This window comes from Lepidochelys olivacea (assembly GCF_965140295.1).
Source record: "Lepidochelys olivacea isolate rLepOli2 genome assembly, chromosome: 3".
Lineage (NCBI taxonomy): Eukaryota > Metazoa > Chordata > Testudines > Cheloniidae > Lepidochelys > Lepidochelys olivacea.
Genome location: NC_140413.1, coordinates 122,798,810 through 122,818,742, shown reverse-complemented (window position 1 = coordinate 122,818,742; position 19,933 = coordinate 122,798,810). Strand labels below are relative to the sequence as shown.

The 19,933-nt window shown below is 40.2% G+C and overlaps 1 protein-coding gene across 3 annotated transcripts in view; it reads left to right on the top strand.

Moving 5' to 3' along the window:
• The window catches only part of PRKN (parkin RBR E3 ubiquitin protein ligase), a 1,278,888-nt gene that overhangs the window by 1,098,177 nt on the left and 160,778 nt on the right, over window positions 1–19,933 (top strand). For all 3 annotated transcript variants that reach the window (XM_084622668.1, XM_084622669.1, XM_084622667.1), the window contains one exon: window positions 2,513–2,662. In XM_084622668.1, coding sequence (XP_084478794.1) covers window positions 2,513–2,662 — 150 coding nt within the window. The remainder of the gene's footprint in view (window positions 1–2,512; window positions 2,663–19,933) is intronic.

Sequence of the window (19,933 nt, the reverse complement as noted above, 5' to 3'; positions counted from 1 at the left end):
TTATTTTTAACGTGGATATTACGTAATTTGACTGTGGCTTTCAAAACTCTCATACTTGTTTTAAAAAATACAGCGAAAAAGAATGTGTTACTTGTAGCATGTAACTCCTGCAAAATGATGAGGGGCCTACTAAAATGTACCTGCAAAATGTGCATAGGAGCTCCTGTGTTTAAAGTGCTCATTTGCATCCTCCCTGTGTGGGGGGTTGGATTCATTGCTTCATTTTTCCATAGTTTTGGTGCGGTTGTGTTTTTGGTAATCCAAAATTGTCATGAGTTATATATTAGGTAGAATTTTAAGAAGTACTAAATCTTTTCATTAAAGCTGTAATTTTACACTGTGTTTTGTGATATTTGCACACCTTCAGCTCATTTCCCCATCTTCTGAGAAAATTCATCCAACTCATTTCCCTCTTGCCTTTTAGTTTTTTCTCTTTTATTTATTCATTGTGCAATGGGCCAGATTCACTGAGATCTGCTCTACACTGGAGTTTTACCAACTGCTGGTAGAGCTGAATCAGTGCAAAACCATATTTTAGACATGATTTAACCTAGTGCAAGCTGATTTGTATCCGTTTAGCTTATCCCAATTTGAAACCAGGGTAAGCTAGACCAGTTACTGCAGTGACATAAAGCATGACTACAGTAGGAGTTTATACTTTTGCAGCTACACCAGTGACTAAAAACCAAATGTACAGATCAGAAGTGTGAGTTGGTGTAATTTAAACTTCTTCTTGCACCTGCAGTATGCATGTTACACCATGTTAGATTCCATCTAGACCAGAGTGCCAAACTCATACAGCAGAGAGAGCCAAACTCCACTTATCGTTGTGGTCTATGGCCTGAGGCCTTAATTTGGGACTGTGTACACTCCATCTTCAGCAGAAGGCCCACTGACATCACGGAGAAGTGTACTATAGTTCAAGGGTAGAAACGGGCCTTTACATAATAACCAAACTTCTAGTTATTATTATTTGTTACATACTTAATTGACTCACTGTCACTCAGTGGGAAAATATGCCCACCATTTGGACCACTGTTATTTCTATCCGTTGTTTCTCTTCCTTCTTCTCCATCTTCCTTTCTGTTTCTGTTCTTCTTCCCTGTCTTTCCTCTCTGCTCTTCGCCCTGCATTTCCTTCCCTGCAGTTGCAAATTCTCAATTCCCACCTCTCTCTGGACCTTTTTTCAATACCCCATTTCACCTTCTACAGTGATTGACAGTGCAATGATGACATTAAAATGTCATTTGCTTGACACACTCAAGTGATGTGGCTAGAGTTCAAACCTGTCTCCTTTATTGTTTCAGGTTCTCTGCAGACTTAAGAAGCAAACACAGAATTGGTTTACCCTCATGTAACATTTTTAAGGTTTTCTTCACAACCACAAGGGCTAGAATTTTACTTTTTAAAAAATGAAAGCTGAAATTTTGTGCAATCTGAATATGTCAGGAGGGCCAATGGCCACATAAATATATATTGGGCTGGACTGATCTAGCCCACAGGCTGTATTTAACACCTGGGTTCCATCTAACTGTCTTAAGGTCTGTCTACACTCTGAAATGAATGGTGGTTTTTAAATGTGTTAACTAACATGCTGATTAAAATATTTTAGAACTTGTTGAGTTTGTCTAAATTTTCCAAAGATTCAAAATTTGGATGAAAATGTTCCCTGCATGTTTTGGTCAATTCTCCTTAGCACCTACTGTAGACAAAGACAGTCATGTTTAAAAACAAGTTCACAGGCTGTGATTAACCCCAGTGATAAACCAGAGAGATCCTTATATTTCTTTACTTAGGATCAGTTTCTGCCACCCATACTCTGCAAGCAGTCCTGAAGTAAGGTACTGATTAAAAGTGACAGAGATGGTCCAATTTATACTTCTTTCTTAGACACATGACAGAGTGGTGTCATGGCTAAGGCACTGGGCTAGGACTCATAGGATTTGGGTTTTATTTCTGACTCTGACACAGAATTCCTGTGTAAACTTGGATAGGTCACTTAACTTTCTGGTGACTCCATCTGTAAAATTGAGATTCTTCCCTCCCTGGTGTTGTGAGGCTACTTAATGAAAGTCTGTGAAACACTGACACTACTATGAGAAATAGAAACACCTACACATGAAATTAAAATAGTTACCCACAGAAAGATTTTGTGTCTCAGTTTGTCTATCTGGAATATGTTTTTCAAAAGAAAGTTGTCTTGTGTAATTGTGGGATACTTTTGGCTCTGACTCATTATACTGTTAATTTCTGGCTACAGCTCTTTGATTTCCTCCCCCCAATTTGTATCTAATGTGGAATGAAGCATTGTGGCATTTACCCTGTGTCCTGAAACAATGTGGCAGTACTTTGATGTCCCCAAACATCTGACAAATAACCTGATTTTACTATCTAAAAGAAACATCATAACTGCTGATTTAATTGAGCAAGATAAACCAGAGCGAGACAGTTTGGGATTTCCCCCCTTCCCCCCAGGCTCTTTGAACTACAGTACATGTATTTTTCCTTGCAGTACGACCGCTACCAGCGCTACGGTGCAGAAGAGTGTGTGCTGCAGATGGGCGGAGTGCTGTGTCCTACTCCCGGATGTGGTGCTGGCCTGCTTCCTGAACCAGAAGTGAGAAAAATCGTATGTGAGCCAAGCAATGGACTGGGCTGTGGGGTAAGACTCTGCACTTTCCTTATAGATCACTGGGAATGAATTGAGATTGCAGGATCTAACAAGAAGCTTAAAAAAAACAACGTATTTTCTTTTCACATTGATGACTCTGAATTACCATTCATACCACAGTGAGATTCAGTAGCTTTCAATAAACAATTTTAATACCATGCCAGAGCCTAGAAATCACTACTTTGTCATGTAGAGTATGTCCATCCCAGAATCCTTTGCTTTAATTGGTTTGAGAAGTTGCTGATCTAAGTAGTTACAGTGAGCAGTTGAACTGTGCAAATTACAAGCCAGGAGCTTTGACTTTTTTCTCCCAGCACTCAGCAAAATTGAATAAGATCTAGTGCAAACCATTTATTGTTGTATTAGTACCACCCTTCTTAATTAGAGAGGGGGATGAAGGGAGAGAGAATGACCAGTCAATGATACCTCAGTGACATTGTGTGAGTATTTTAAGAAACATAATGAAGATTAATGCAGAAAACTCTGTGCTTTATTATCTCATTAAACCCATTTTTAACTAAGGATGTGCAGAATGAATGGTATTTTTAGGAAAACAAAATAAGCAGCATTTAAAAATATGTTGTGCTAAGAGGTCAGACCAGGTGAATCAGTCATTTTCTTGAATAAAATTACCACTGTATCTTAAAAGAAAAGGGCTGGAGGGGAAAAAGTTCTATACACAAGGCTCTACTAAATGATAGGTTGAAGTGACTAACTGATGCTGGTACCAGGGGAGTCCTCTTGTGCCTGATATTATTCCTAAATTCATGCAGGTGGCGGAAGGAGAGAAAATATATATATTTATAAAATAGCAGCGTGCTGTTGCTGTTGTCTTTCTGTGGTGGAAAATGTACTTTTTTATTGTGGTTTTGATGTTGCCCAAACTGATATCACAGAGGAATAATTGTTTGCTGAACTAGGAAGTTACTGTAACTTTTCTTCTATGAGTAGGTTAGCATCTCTCGACCTTGGTACAACTTCCTATCTGTCCATGCAGTGGTGCATGTAAAACATTAAGTCCCCCAGCTCTCTGAACTGGCACAGGGCTACAAAATAAAGGGTGGCGGTGGAAAAGAAATGAGAAACAAGAACGACTAAACAAAAAGAAATACCTCAGATTAAATTTCAGGATTGGTTAAAAAAGAAAAAATGTAGGGCTGATGATTAATCTCAGTTAACTCGCATGATTAACTCGAAAAAATTAACTGCAATTAAAAAAATTGTGATTAATTGCACTGTTAAACAATAGAATACCAATTGAAATTTATTAAACATTTTTGGATGTTTTCTACATTTTCAAATATATTGATTTCTATTACAGCACGGAATACAAAGTGTACAGTACTCAATATTTCTGATTATAAATATTTGCACTGTAAAAACGATAAACAAAAGAAATAGTATTTTTCATTTCACCTCATACAAGTAGTGTAGTGCAATCTCTTTATCAAGAAAGTGCAACTTATAAATGTAGATTTTTTGTTACATAACTGCACTCAAAAACAAAACAATGTAAAGCATTAGAGCCTACAGTCCACTCAGTCATACTTCTTGTTCAACCAATCACTAAGACAAACAAGTTTGTTTACGTTTACGGAGATACTTGCTGCCTGCTTCTTATTTACAATGTCATCTGAAATTGAGAACAGGCATTTGCATGGCACTTTTGTAGCCGATGTGACAAGGTATTTACATGAAAGATATGCTAAACGTTCGTATGCCCCTTCAGCCACCATTCCGGAGGATATGCTTCCATGCTGATGATGTTCATTAAAAAAAATAGTGCATTAATTAAATTTGTAACTGAACTCCTTCGGGGAGAATTGTATGTCTCCTGCTCTGTTTTACCCGCATTCTGCCATATATCTCATGTTATAGCAGTCTCAGATGATGACCCAGCACACGTTCGTTTTAAGAACAGTTTCACAGCAGATTTGACAAAATGCAAAAAAGGTATCAATGTGAGATTTCTAAAAATAGCTACAGCACTCGACTCAAGATTTAAGAATCTGAAGTGCCTTCCAAAATTTGAGAGGGACGAGGTGTGGAGCATGCTTTCAGAAGTCTTAAAAGAGCAACACTCCGATGCGGAAACTACAGAACCTGAACCACGAATAAAGAAAATCAACCTTCTGCTGGTGGCTTTTGACTCAGATAATGAAAATGAACATGCATCGGTCTGCTCTGCTTTGGATAGGTATTGAGCAGAACCCGTCATCAGCATGGACACACGTTCTCTGGAATGGTGGTTGAAGCATGAAGGGACATATGAATCTTTAGTGCATCTGGCATGTAAATATCTTATGATGCCAGTTACAACTGTGCCATGTGAATGCCTGTTCTCACTTTCAGGTGACATTGTAAACAAAAAGCAGGAAGCATTATCTCCTGCAAATGTAACTAGACTTGTTTGTCTGAGCGATTGGCTGAAGTAGGACTGGGTGGTCTTGTAGGCGCTAAAGTTTTACATTGTTTTATTTTTGAATGCAGTTAGTTTTTGTACATAATTCTACATTTTGTGAGTTCAACTTTCATGATAAAGAGATTGCACTACAGTACTTGTATTAGGTGAATAGAAATATACTATTTCTTTTGTTTTTTTACAGTGCAAATATTTGTAATTAAAAATAAGCATAAAGATAGCACTGTACATTTTGTATTCTGTGTTGTAATTGAAATCAGTATATTTGAAAATGTAGAAAACATCCAAAAATATTTCAATACATATTTTATTATTACTTAACAGTGTGATTAATCGTGATTAATTTTTTTAATCGCTTGACAGCCCTGATACAATCACCAATAATTTTTGCTCTACTCTGTACCTTAAAGTGATAAAAATCAAACTGCATTCTGTAGCTTGATTCTTCAACATTTTGAATCTGTAGTTGCTCTGTAAATAAAATGTACTTAATTTAAAGGTTATACATATTGACCTGTTTAGCAAGCTGTTATGTTTTCTTTTAAGGACTCTCTTCTTTAGTAGCTACTGACCAGATTATGAGACTTGAATTTTATCTGACCAGTTGTTTTGGGTTAAGAGAAGAGGACACACTTCACTGAAGCAAAGTTTGGATATTAGCAAGGTCTAATGAACCACATTCTGGACACTCCCCCAAAATCCACACCCAAGAGTGAGAGAACAGGGGAGAAATTGGTGGCTCTGAGTCTCTCTCTGACTCTGCAGAAAAATAAAGTCCTTAGAGAAGATTTTTTTCTGCAGAACCCCCATGGCAGGAGTCATGTGATGCATTCTATGCCATGACCTCGGGACCTCAGGGTGTAGTCTACATGCATATAAGTTACCTGATTTCAGAATCAGGACCACAGATAAGAAGTTTTCTTTACCAGCATGTAAAAAAAAGGACAAAAGTTTGGCACAAGTATCTTTGCAGATAGTAGTATACCGTATATACAACAATTTACAAGTTCAAAAGAGGGCCATAAGACAAATGGTTGGCTGTTTGTGCATTCTAAGAGAGAAAGTATTAACTGTCTTTTTATATGCTTCCGTACAGTGTCCATTGCAATCAGGCTTTGATCCTTTTAGAGTAAATAAGAGGAGCACTGTGAATCTGGGGCTGTTTGTTTTTGACTGGAGGAGCATTATGGAGAAATCTTTTCCTCAGTTATGAACAGTGCTCCGTATGTAGTGGTGCCACTGATTGACCTTCAATCTTGGCTAATCCTTCACACTTTTTATTACTCATAAAATATTAATTAATTTCCCAAGGTATTAGCATTATGCACTGTTTTGCTTTCATTGTTATTCAACAGACCTATCTCTCTACTTTTGCTGCTCAGATGTAAAATGTTGACATATTTAATACAAGAAAACAGCAACAAAATATGAAAGACACTACAGATTGTACCAACTGGTATATGCCTTTATACTTCATCAGTGGACATGTAAAATTAGACAGTTTTAAAGATATTTAAAAATATAAAGACAGTCAAACCTAGTATTGGTATTTCAGAAAAATACTTGCAAGCCACATAAAATGGATTTTTTCCCCAAAACTACTAAGCTCTGTAGTCAGATGAGTGAAAGATAATGAGTAACAAAGAACTGTGTGTGTGCAACAATCTGAAACTTTGCCTCAGTTTTAAGATGAGGAAAAAAGTGATAGTAGAGCCTGGTACCCTAGATATGATCTCAGAGAGAGAAGCATTGGTTTTGTGAAAATTACAAAACAGGAAAAATACCTCAAGCCTTATACATCATTTGTGAAGCTTTAAAGTGGAAATCAGGAAGACAGCCAATATCCACTATAAAATTGAAGGGCCACTCTTCATTATTATAGTTCATATTTCTGTTCTTTTCCTACATTTTATTACATTTGTGCTTTTAAGAAGGTCTGCCATAAATACATTATCATGGACAAGGTAATGTTTGAGGATATTGTTGAGATTAAGGAGCTGACTCACAGCAGAAGTGTTTCAGGACATCATATTGTGACTTTTTTCAAGGGCAATGAAAATGAGACAGACATTTTCCATTATTGCTAAATGCTGAGTTGCTAGCATTATGCCACAAGCTCTAGGCAGTAATCATGTATTGCTTTCTTCTATTGAGTGGGTACTCTAGCCTCTAGAAAGTGGAATTCCATCTTGTTGACACATTATGCTTCAGTAGCTAAGCAAGTTGTTTCATTGCTAAAATATGACAAGCTTTCATAGAATGACTGAAATTCTCTTTTTTCTTCTGGTAATGTCTAACATGGTTTGTAATAATCTGTAAAACATAGGAGTCTTTAACATGTGGTGGAATACTGATGAGTTGAAATAACGCCCTTATCCTATAACAACACACTGAAATTAACATGCCGTACCACTGACAAAGAACATCATTTCCAGTGGCTATGCCTTGCAGTATTGAGATTCATTGATCTTGTGACAGATATGAAATTCAGATGTCAGCAGTGACTGGATAAAGCATTCTGGAGAAGGTTTCCATTAACAATGGGGACGATATTAGTTCTTAGTGCTAGAAAAAGCAAAACAAATAGTTTATATAAGGAGAACAAATCAATTACTTATACTCAGTTCAGTATGTCTAAGAATACCTGTTTTTTTCTTTTTCCTCTCAGCTGCACAGAGAACTATCTGATAGAATGGCAGTAGAAAACAAATGAGAGTCTCTGTGACCCTATTTGTACTATGGCTAAAACTGTGCTAGCCTCATATAGTTTCCCTAAACACTGTGGGAAGGCTTTTGGGGGGAAGTGAGCGGGGAGCACAGATGAGAGTTGCCTGATAATTGTACCAGCCAGATGCGTACAGGCTACCAACCTGTACTTTTACAACAAAGTTCTGACATAACACTATATTCACACTGGTCAGGAAAATTGTGTTAGGAGAAACCATGATTAAGTCTAATTATTGCTAGAAGTGATAAATCAAAACTGGAACCTGCTATCCAGTACTGTGTTTGTGCATGTGGAGGTGCCGGGGTGGGAGGGAATAAAACTGGATCCGTTTCTGAATCCACGCCGTTTGCTTTTGCAAAAGAAAAATAGAGCCATTTTATCCATTTCTGTATGAAACACAAATGGGCCAAAACTGGCACCACTTATGTTGATCCATTTTTAAGTTGAAAGTTGAAATAAAATGGGGCTCTGATTTAAATCACCTTTTAATTTTGGTTTTAGGGCTGTTTCCTGAATCTCAGTCCTTTACCTAGGCCATTAGACCACAGTGCTCCCCTGAAAAGTCATTCAAGATCTGATTTTTGGAGGTGCTCAACACCCTGATTTGCCACTGGCTTAATTAGGAGTTCTGGGTGCTCAACCTGCCTGCTTCAGTTTCTCCACCCGTAAAATGGGGGAAATGACATTTACTGTAGATGAAATGTGAAAGTGAACATGATAGACAATGTTTGTGGCTTCCAGTAGATCATCTCAAGTATTTATTTTACAGATTTGGAAAAGAGGCTTAGAAAGGAGAAGTGACTTGCCTCATAGACACTGTGATCTAGTGAGCAGAGAGAACTCTCAATCCCCTTCATTCTGTCTACTCCAAGCCAGTTGAACAGGGTATCCAGAGTGATGTCTGGAGGAATGGAGACAGTCAGAGAGGTCTTCTATAGCTCAGCCATTATATTACATAACATTAATGAAGTCTGAAGTCCAGGTTTAAGTGGCACATAAAGCTGTATGCAATTGCAGGCTTGGCCTCTTTCACCAAGAGAAACTCCACTGAGTGGGTGCGGAGACACTGCAGACCACCTCTGATGGAGAGAGGTGTCACTGTATGGCCAGTCAAGTAGGATGTTGGGTGTAATATCAGTAAAGAAGGGGAGGTAAAATCTGATTGCAGGAAGCTCCAGTGGATTCTTCTTGTACATGAAACCAAGCCCTGTCTGCCGGATGAATGCATATCCTGATCCAGCCTACCATTTCTAAAATCATAAGAAAAAGGGAAAAAAAGAAACTCCAGTCCTAAAGGACTCCTCTGAGACCATAGGGAACATCTGAGGCTCTCCCCACTCATGATATGTCCTTGTAAACTGACTACATTTTTAAAATAGATAAGGCAAATAAAAATGAATTTGTAAATTAACATAACTGGCGATAAAGTGGTGAGATTTTGCTGTGAATAAAGATGTACATCATTGAGCCATAGGAGATGACCCAATAATGCAATCAACTAAGAATGTGTTTTCTGGGATTAGAGGAGATGAAAGACAGGATCCTAATTATGTAACAAGCTTATTTGAGCAATCTAAAAACTTTTCACATTTGACCAGGAATCCAAAACACAAGCTGAATGCAGAAGATTATTTATATATGCAAAAAAAATAAATAAAATCAAAGTAAGCTTATATAGAGCCTTTCATGTGGAGGCATCCTCAGGGATTTTGGAGTCACACTATTGTATTATTGCATTATTGTAAAATGCAGGAGCTGCTTAATCAATGAGAAAAGATGGAATAAAAAGGCAGGATTAGAATAAGATTTAAGATTAGAATGAGCCTATTGACCTAACATCGTGGTTTGGCCACGGTAAATTCAAAGTTCTGAATCACAAGAGTTAAAAGGATGTCCTCCTATATCTCGGGCTTAATTTTTGGAATAACCAATGGGCCAGTTTCAGAAGAACTTAAAAATAATCAGAAGGTTCAGAGGCAGCAGCTCCCATAAATAGATGCATATAACAGGTCCCAATGTAAGCATTGTTTTCTATAGTTTTTATGGCAATTCTGATCTGGCATTGTTCTACATCTACTTTATACTCATGTAAATGACTGCACAAGACAGAGTGGAGAATTAGGGCCTGAATCCACTCTGCAAATTAAAATGTAAAGAGTAGTAACAGTTGTATCCGACAGAGTAAGTGCCACCTAGGACTGTCAGTCAAGGCATCTGCTGTGTGACCTTTGTGGGTCCGTATGCGCACAGAGGGGACTCGTGGATGGAGGTATGCAGGTCTCAGAATCTTGTTTATGGTTCATGTGACAGGTTCCTGTGTACCTAACCAATCAAGAGCTGTTGTAAATCCAACAGAGCTCAGACTCCGTGTTTCATTGGTTACTTTGTTTATATATACTATGTGCTGTTACCAGTTCTTTGGAGCTATCTGCTGGTCAGGTTACTCCACCGTGACTCGCCTTGACGTAGCGCTCCGGTGCCTGTAGCCTCACATCCTTAATGAAGAATGTGTTAAATACTTACCTGAGTTCCAAGTAGTCAGTACCCGGACGGACCAGGAGGGTAGCAGGTGGAACCTGAGGGAATTACTGCTTCCCAGAGGAAGAATAGGGGGTGAGCTAGATAGACAGATAACCCCCAACAGCAGTTTGTATAAATGTGGAGTCTATGAAGACTCGTTTCAGAGAAGCAAATAATATGAAGCTCTGCCATAATGTAACCTTTACAAAAGCAAGCACAGTCCCATGTAACACACTGAAAACACTGGTCGAATTCTGGCAATTTTCCACTGGTTGATCAGAGAAACCCCTAAACAGGTTTCTCTACATTGTTGTGAATGTTAAACAGGATTGTGATATTAGGACTGAGCCCTGTGGCAGGCCATCATTGAGCGTGCATGGCTTGGTGACCGGGTCATCAAGGAACACGTGAAACCTACAATTAGTCAGAACTTCTCGGAATAACTTTATCATTGCATTGCATAGGATAATCTTGCTGGTTTGCAGGAGAAGGCCATCCCTCCATACAGTGTCACAGGTGGCAGATAAGTCTAAGAAAGCTGCCCCAGTCTTAAGTTTTCACTGGAATTCTCACCTCAGTGTGTGGTATTAAGGTTAGTGGTTGGTCAGTGCAGCTGCAGCTTGGTTGGAAACTCACTTGTTCATTTGATAACATTGCTTCCAGAACCTGCATAATCCTTGCCAGTAATATTCTTTCCCTGAGCTTGTACATCATGCAGAGAAGTGATATGGGTCAATACAGTGATGGATTACTGGTGAGTTCTCGGTCTTAGCACTGGCCGTAGATTCTCACCAGATCCTCTGGACAAACCCTGAGGAATGGATATCAGAGAACAGCATTGCCTACCATTTCTGTCTCTTGGCTCTGAGGTTTTTAAGAAATTCCGGAAAAGACACCTTCATGTCCTGCAGCTTTCCCAAGTGGGAGATCTTTGTTTACCTCTTCAGCCATGATGGGCAATGATGTGGGGAGGAAGTGGGGAGTGAACCGACTATTTGTTGGCCAACTCTATGCATTTTGTGCTTAGTAGATTTGTCCTCTACTGCTTTTGAGTTCATAAGAAGCATTCTTGTAATTGCATCAGCTAATACATCAGGATTTTGAATTTTCACTGGGTTTTCAGCCCCATGCTGATGCAATAATAGCTAAACTTTGCAGCTGGAGTGAGTAAAGTCCAGAGCTTCAGTCATCTTGCCCTATCTTCGATAGCATGCTAAATTCAGTGATTCTCATAAGAAATTTCAGTGTTCAGGTCTCCAGACATTTGGTAGTTCTTTAATAGCCTATCTTTTTTGATAGCCACTGGAGATGTTTCTTCGTGCAGTTATTTGAATGAGCTGGGTGAAGCAAGTGAAATTTTTTTGGGCTTCAGAGGAATCACATTGATGGTGGCCTGAATTGTGCCAATGAATCCTGGCCTGTTTGCCTTTTGAAAGTTCACTCACGGTTTGGGCGATGACCTATTTACTGGGAGTTCAGTCCCAATGTGAATTATCACTGATTGAGGCTGACTGTGCAGTGGCGGGCATGGATGAGTGTTCACGTTGCACTCTATCAGTACCCAGCACAGGCGGGGGAAGCTAATGGCTCCAATCAGTGGACCAAATTCGGTGATGAATCCTGGCCCCGTGCCACCTGAAGCATGTTGTGCATTCCCTAAGAAGGAGACTGTGTAGAAAGTTAGCAAGATTGTGCTGCCTGACCCATTTTAAGGTTAATAATGTTCGCATTGATGGCTAATTTATCTGACTGTGATAAGGTTCTTACCCCAGAATCAGGCAACACAGAGCTAATACTATGGAGTTCAATGTCTTGTGAGGACTGTCAGGATGGATGACAGGGACACTCACACTGAGGGCAAATTAAAGCCTTAGAGATCTTTATTAAAATAATGAACAAAGCCAGAAAGGACCCAAGCCACATAAAAAGGCGGAGATAATACAATATCAGAGTTATCTGTGGTAGCATTCTTTGCATAAGCTTTTAGAATTGCATACTCACACCCTTCCTTTAGGACCTGGTGGTAAGAGACAAAGGGGACAGCCCTGTCTCTGACATGCCAATGGATCAAGTTCTTCAACTAGCTGAAGGATCAAGTAGTTGAAAGCAGATAGTGATGGAAGAAGCCCAGAAAAAAACTGACCCCAGACCACATCGTGGCTGCCCTGTTATAGGGCCTGAGCATCATCTGCTCATGCTCAGTCCTCCATGCCCAAATTTAGCTTTTCACCCACATAATAATGCAGTGTACTTATCCTATAGGGTAACATATTGATATGTGTAACTTCCATCTTAACTCATTATCATACTTGTTACCCCTTGCTTAAGGAGATTTGCGATTATTTCGTCCATGTTCCTTGCAGTAACATTTACTGGTACTTTCTAACTCCTACCATTGAGCAAGCTCTTCTTAGTTCCCAAAAATCTAAAGGTAACCATAGGCCATTTATCTGTGCCAAAGGCTACGGCCTACTTAACCACACTTATGCTAATTTATGCGTAAGCTAACATTTATAGGATACAAGCCTGAAAGTTTCTTGTTGTACAGCTGAATATAATGAAAACCAGCTTAATATAATAAAGACAAGACATTACATATAGTAGACAAGCTTGCCCTATTGGGCTACAAATGGTTCTGGATGTGTTCTGATGGATTCTGAACTGTGTCTTTGGTGAGGAAGCAGAGATCTGGATTGTAGTCTCTGATACAGTGGGCAGAATGAAAAGTGCCTTTTTTTTTTGGCATTGAAAAGAAGGTATGTCTTTGTTTGATGACCATTCTGCATGTGTCTTGCCCTGCAGTATCATTGCTTCGATAGACTGAAATCATATGGTCACTAAAGAAATCACAGATGTACTTAGCCAGAAAATAAGATGTGGGTATGGAGGGAGAAGGCCAATTTGTATTAGGAGACTTATACACATTAACTACTGTTATCTTGCAAATAATTGAGCTGGCAAAGGCTCCGGAATTGCTCCTGGACTCGATCATGTCATAATCCTCAATACCCTGCTTGAAGAGGTATATGGCAAGTCAATATCTTGGGTAATGGAAGGAAGCCTCCAGATTGTAGCTGACAATCCAGCAGCATGATTCTTGAGTGTCATCTTTGATATGGGTTTCTTGCAGTGCAATGATGTTGATCATAATATGAGCTAGGTAGTCACGTTTAGATTGGGACACACCTTCAACAGTCAATTGGCAAATTCGTAGAACTGGTTGTACAGTCCTCTTAAAGTGACTCTGGGAGGAGTACTTTTTGAATGGGAGCCATTTCCATTGCTGTTCAATCCAAGACTTTGGTGAATGACATTGATTATGCCTTGGCGCACAATAAGGCAGACCACAAGAAGGTTGTCATCAACCTTCCCCAAACATCATGACAGAAATTTGTCTATGCTGATGACATTTCTCTGACCACACCGACATGGGATTTACCTATCATAGAAGAAATCCTAACCCAGAACTTTAAAACCAAGGAAGCATATTTCTTATATTAGTGGCTAAATCCAAATCCAGCAAGACTCTTGTGTCAGCACTCAGTCAAAACAATTGAGAAGCTAAGGTAGAACTGCATATGTACTTTCGTGGCCAGCAGATAAGATAAGATTCCACCCCCAAAATATCTTGGTGTGATATTATACTGAAACTCACAAACCACCAACACCTGAAAAACGTCCATGACAAAATACAGATCCATGTAAGCCTCATCCAGAAATGGGCAAGAACAATCTGGGGACCCAATATAAAAGCTCTATGGATCTCTTCACTGGCCTTTGTCTACTCTACCACAGAATACAGCTCACCTGTCTGGACACAGAGCTCCCATAAATCACTTGTTGACTCTGAACACCACCACGCAGATCGTTACAGACACGGTAAAATCAGTGCCACAACTGTGGCTTCCTGTACCGGTGTACATCCCCCCCAAACCTCAAATGTTCGGTGACATGAGAATCCTTTAGGAGACCCAGTGTAGTTGAGGGAATGTAGTAGATTGCTGACTCACTGGCGAAGTGCCTCCTGCTAGTTGTCTGGGAATTAGCTCAATTCCAGCACTCAGAGAGCCTCCTGCTGGCCGGTATCTCTCCTGCCTCAAGCCCCTGTGTCCCTCCTGGACCCTGTTGCCCCTTACCTTGGGGTGCTGCCCACAGCAGTGCCCCCAAACTCTGGGTCTCCCTTCCCAGGGGAACTCCCTCCCCCTGTGCCCACCTTGCCTCAGTGGCTACTGCCAGTTCGTATCTAGCCCCCTTTCTCTGGGGCAAACTGCAGTGTGTAATGGCCACTCATCACTGGCAAAGGGGTTGGACCAGCTTCCTCTGCCTATCCCTGGACTGCACTTCTGCAGCTCCAGTACCTGCTTAGGCTTTTAACAAGGCCTCAGCCTGGGGAGTTGCCAGGCTGGAGCTCCCCAGCTTGTCTTGCCCTTCCCCAGCACAGTTCTGCTTCTGGTACCCTGGGCTCCCAGGTAGCTAGGTCCTTCTCTCTCCAAGGCTGGAATGAGACTGACCCAGCTCCTCCCTTATCCTTATATCAGGGACAGTTGTGGCCTGATTGGGTGTGTCCACAGCTGTGGCTGCCTCCCCAAAGCAGCCTACCTCAGCTGCCTTTAACCCTTTTTTCCTAGTAGCGAGGTAACTGCCCCACTACAGGGAACAAGGATCTTTCAGTACATGAAGACCTAAATAACATACTGAGATTCTGACACAAAGTAAAGGTTACTTCTGCAACCCTAGTTCTAAACCCTTACACATATGTGTTACAATATATTTAATTACATGGTCCCGTATTGTTGTTTTCTCATTTACTGTCCAGATTGGATGGTGCACAGTGAATGAAAAAAGTTCCATGCTTCACTCTGGGCCACTGGTCATGTATTAAAGTAAGGGAGTCCCTTCACCCCACTGTGTTATCTGCTTGGATTGCAAGTCCAAGCACTGGATGGAAAGTAGGCTTCATGGGATGGCTATTCCCACTTGCGAGCAAGCAGGCAGTGAGGGGCAGATATGGAGCCTTGGCTGGAACAGAGCTGAATTAGCATGACTGGGAGGTAATTTACACCTTGTAAAAAACTGCAGTAAATCTTTCCCCAGAAGCAAGGGACTGTGACTTTCTAAATAACAGTTCCTTCCCCGGGCATAGCAGCTATTTGCAATTTCTTATAAGGTCTTTGAGCAAAGGATCATCATTCTATCCTCAGTTTGCAATTAAAATTGTGTAGAGGTAGAGTAAATCAATTGAAGACCATGGATTTACTTCGCATTTGCATCAGGGTAAGAGGAAAATTTGGCCCTCAGTATACAGGTTATAATACTTAATATACTACAATATGATATTTCTAGGTATTCTATATAAAATTGAGATAGCTTGGCTGGTGTGCAACGAATGAGGCAGGTGTGCACTCATTGAACAGCAAAAAATAGTGTTAAAAGGTTTACAGATAATCTTATTTATTTAAAAACTGTAATTAAATGTAATTACAGAAAACAAATAATCTGTTTAAATTTTGTAAGTAGGAAGCAATTGTGCTGTGCACAGCTTTTCTTGTCACTTCTATTTCAATAAGTCATTTAACAATACGTGTCACATGCAGAACTTTATTTCAAAACTATTTCAAATAAATAGCAAAGGCACTATTTCATAATCGGAGATCTCTGTGCATCATTTTGAAGTGTTAAAACAAAGCTGTTTTTCAATTATCAGAGTTCAAAAGAAACATCTGTAAATGTCTTAATTGCTGAAAATGCATCCATTTAATGTTGGATAACTCAAAAATGGATGAAGAGATAATGTTTATGAAATGTCAATTAAAAATCCACTCCTGAATAAGAGACTAAGCATTGAAAGCTTTAGTCCAAAAGGGAACATTTGGGGAAAGCTACAAGTGAGTGAAAGTAGGTTTAGGACAGAAGTTGCAGCTCAGTCTTAACAGCAGCATTACAGTTGCAAAGCAATAATACAGAGAGTAAAGAAAATGGTCTAAAGTCACAAATGATTGGTGAAAAGAAAATAAATTTAAAATAATGTATTCCAACTAAACAAGACATCTTTTGCACATTTTAAAAAAATACTCTGAATTTGGAGAACGAACATCTGTAATTCAGTGAGAGTTGTGAGAGATAATAGAAAGCTACAATACAGTGTGTGCTTAAAAGAACATGATGAAGAAAAAATAAAAGGGAAAATTCTGATGTGGATAATATAATATATCACTGAATGTGGAGGCCTTGACCAAGGGCAGAGTGTCATGGTTGGATAACCATGTCTCTGTTAACTCCATTATATCCACACATTTCTCAGAAATTAAATCATTGAAACCACTGGCTTTTTCCCCCCCCAAGAGCTCTTATGTTAAATTGGGTGACATGCACTGCAATGATAGAAAATCTATTCTGCTGACACTTACAAGACATGAGCTAAGAGATAAAGTGGAAAGTGTTAAGATACTGGTGGCTCACTTGTTCAAATGGAATCAGCTGGCAAAATTGCTTGGTTAACCTTGCCATGGTTTTCCCCCACACACAAAAAGCACAGCACAGTAATATATATTGGCCTTATCTTTCTTAATATTTTAAATATTTTATTTGAAACCAATACAAAAATCAGATATCCAACATCAAGATATGACAGTGATGAGCTCCTTGTAATACCTAGAGTAGATACATTAAACATGATTGATCCTTGGAATACACAAAATCCTTGTATTTCCTTCACATGCCGTTTAATCCTAACAACAATGTACAATGCTGAAGATGATCTGCAAAGGAAAAAATAATGGTTTGTGCCCTGTTCATTAAAATATATAAAGAAGGCCAGACAGGGTTTCTTTTACAGGATTGGGATGTGTCAAAAATGACTTTTCCCACTTATTTCTCCCTTTCAATTAAAAGATATGTAAAGTTTTGTCTGTCTTCCCTTTTTTTTGCTGGAGGACTTCTTGTATCTTTTGAACTTTCTGAGCCCTTACTTTAGGAGGTGGGCATGAATTTCTCATTTTAGAAAACAAGCCAAAAAACCCCCAAACCCACCTTTCAAGCCTTCTCTATACATCCTAAAGAAGCAAAAGGCACACACCAATGTTCTTTTGCCTTCACGGATAATTATTTTAATGGAACATATGCAGTCTAATAAAAATTTGAAAATTATCTTTCTGGAATTATTAGAATTAACAATGAAAATAAATAATAAGGCTAAATTAGGGGTCAGCTGCCCAGAGTAAGGGGCAAGACATAGCTTCACAGCCTCAAGTGAGACCTGGGAAGGAACTGTAATCTTGGTTCTGGATTCTTAAACTTGTAAGGCCAGGGCATGCCTAGCTGTAGTTTAGCCATGTAGTGGAGTAAGGACAAGAAAGACTCACCCTGATTTGCCCAGCATGGACTCTCCATATTTTAGCTTGAACATGGGGAGGGAGACCAGTTTCTGTGCCACTGGTACTATTCCTCAAGCAAATGGATGGGGAGAGGGTGAAACGTTGTCTCCACTTGCCCCAAGGGTGCTGAGTTGGTGCAGAGAGGAAAGTAAATTAGACCCAATCAAGTGCTGCCCAGGTGGCAACATGGAAGAAATACCCACTCTCCATTCTCTTTGGCCACCTGCTCAGCCACAGTGAAACAGCTTCTACAGCCTCCCATCAGAATATCTCATAATCCAGTGGTTAGGGTACCTCACCTATGAGGTAGCAGATCCCTATTCAAATCATTTCTCTCCTCCCAGGTGGAGTGGGGACTTGAACCAAGGGTCTCCCAAATCCCAGGTGAGTACACTAAGCTAAAAGTAATGAGGAAGCTGCTCCTGTTGCCTGGCTTCTTGCAGGAGCAGTATAGGCACCTCACTCCAAGAGAGAGTCCCTGGCTGTGAATTCCTAGCAGAGATAAGTGCATCCCTGCATCCCAGGCTTTGGTGCCTGTTTCCATGAGAGGGGTGGAGCTTAGCACACCCCTCTCTGGTTGGCATCTCCCAATCTCTACCTCAGGCAACTGCCTGCCTAGTGTGCTGGCTTCTGTAGGTCACACTGTAAGGCCCCTATCTCTGCCCATGAGTTGCACAGGAGCCTAAGGACCTAGTTCATGCTTTGTAAATCCAGTAAGTTCCTAGGCCCCTAAAAGTTAGGCATTGCGATGCTCAGTCTAACTCCTTTTGTACATCCAGGGATATGTCCCTTTCCCTAAAGTCCCCTGCTCTTTTATTTGAGATTAAGCATGCAGAGTCCTCTCTTGGTGCCTCCTCCTAGACTGGAAGTTGGGGAGAGAGAAGCAGACCCGTCCTGAAGGCAGTGGGATGGGAGGAGAGAGGCCTCTGAAGACACCATTGGTAAGGCCCTGGACCTGTAGTTAGGTTAGGGGGTTGGGACTGTAGTAGCAAACTGAGGGGGGTGGGGGTAAGCTTCATATGGGAGATGGGGATAGGAGTCAACCTATGGGGGAATTGGGGCATCAGCACAATGGGAGTATACAGGGAGATAGGGTCAGTATATGAGTGGATGAGTGCATCACATTTGGGCACACAAAGGGAGGAAGCTACCTTGTGGGGATGGCTGGGGATTCCAGTAGCTTAACTCCCTGACTTGGACCTCACTGGTTACAGAGAGCTCTCCAGTGAGGGGAGAGAGCATCTTCACCCCCTTCACGAGCCTAAGTAATGGGGCTGCTTCCATTGGCTGGGAACAGCAGCTTACACCTGGACATTTGTGGGGGTTGGGAGTTGGAGTTCTACCTGCTACCCGTGCCGAGAAACTAGACTTTCCATCAGCATGTGTAGTAGCTCTGATTGGCTATACCCTTCTCTAGCAAGCAGGGGAATGGAGGAAAACAGCCAATCAGGTTTGGTTTTCTTCACAGATGCACAGAAGAGTCTGAAAACCCATAGTCTATAGGGAAAACTCAGACATGTCAAGTCTGAGAGTCACTATAGGTGCATACAGAATGGTTAGATATGTAGTGCAGGGATGGGTGCGCAGAATGATAGGCTATGTGTATTTGGAATGGGGAGTTTTGTGCATGCAGAATGGATGGGTAAATGTAGACTGAATTGGGATAGTTGTGGTGTGAGTTATACCTGCAGTGTGTGAGAGAGTGGGCATGGAAAGAATAGGAGTAGGGTGGAATGAGTTGGTGTGAAATGAACGAGAGTTGATATATAATTCTTAAATGTGAGGGGAGTATATAAATGGGACAAACAGGAAACATGTCTATACCATTTTATGTAAATCAGCATATATTAATGTGCATTATTGAAATTTATGGTAATTGGGATCTACTGGATTTTTGTTTTCAGATGTTTGCAGATATGAAATTTTTATCTCACACTATGAAAAAAAGTTTCATCCAGCCATAACATAATGTAATAATTACCTAGATTTTTCCAGGAAAATGTTTCTTGTTTGGAGAAGAGAGTGCTTTGTTGGCTGTCTATGGAGTGCCATTAATCTGAACCAGTAACTGGCCACGTCTTCCAGTTGTAGGAATGATTATGGGAATGGAAGAGGTTGTAACTGATGAGTTAAATAAATCAGAAAGGAAATAAACTTAGCAATAAATGTACATTGAAATAATAGCTTTTTATGCTCCTGTGGTTCCCACCAATGGTGTT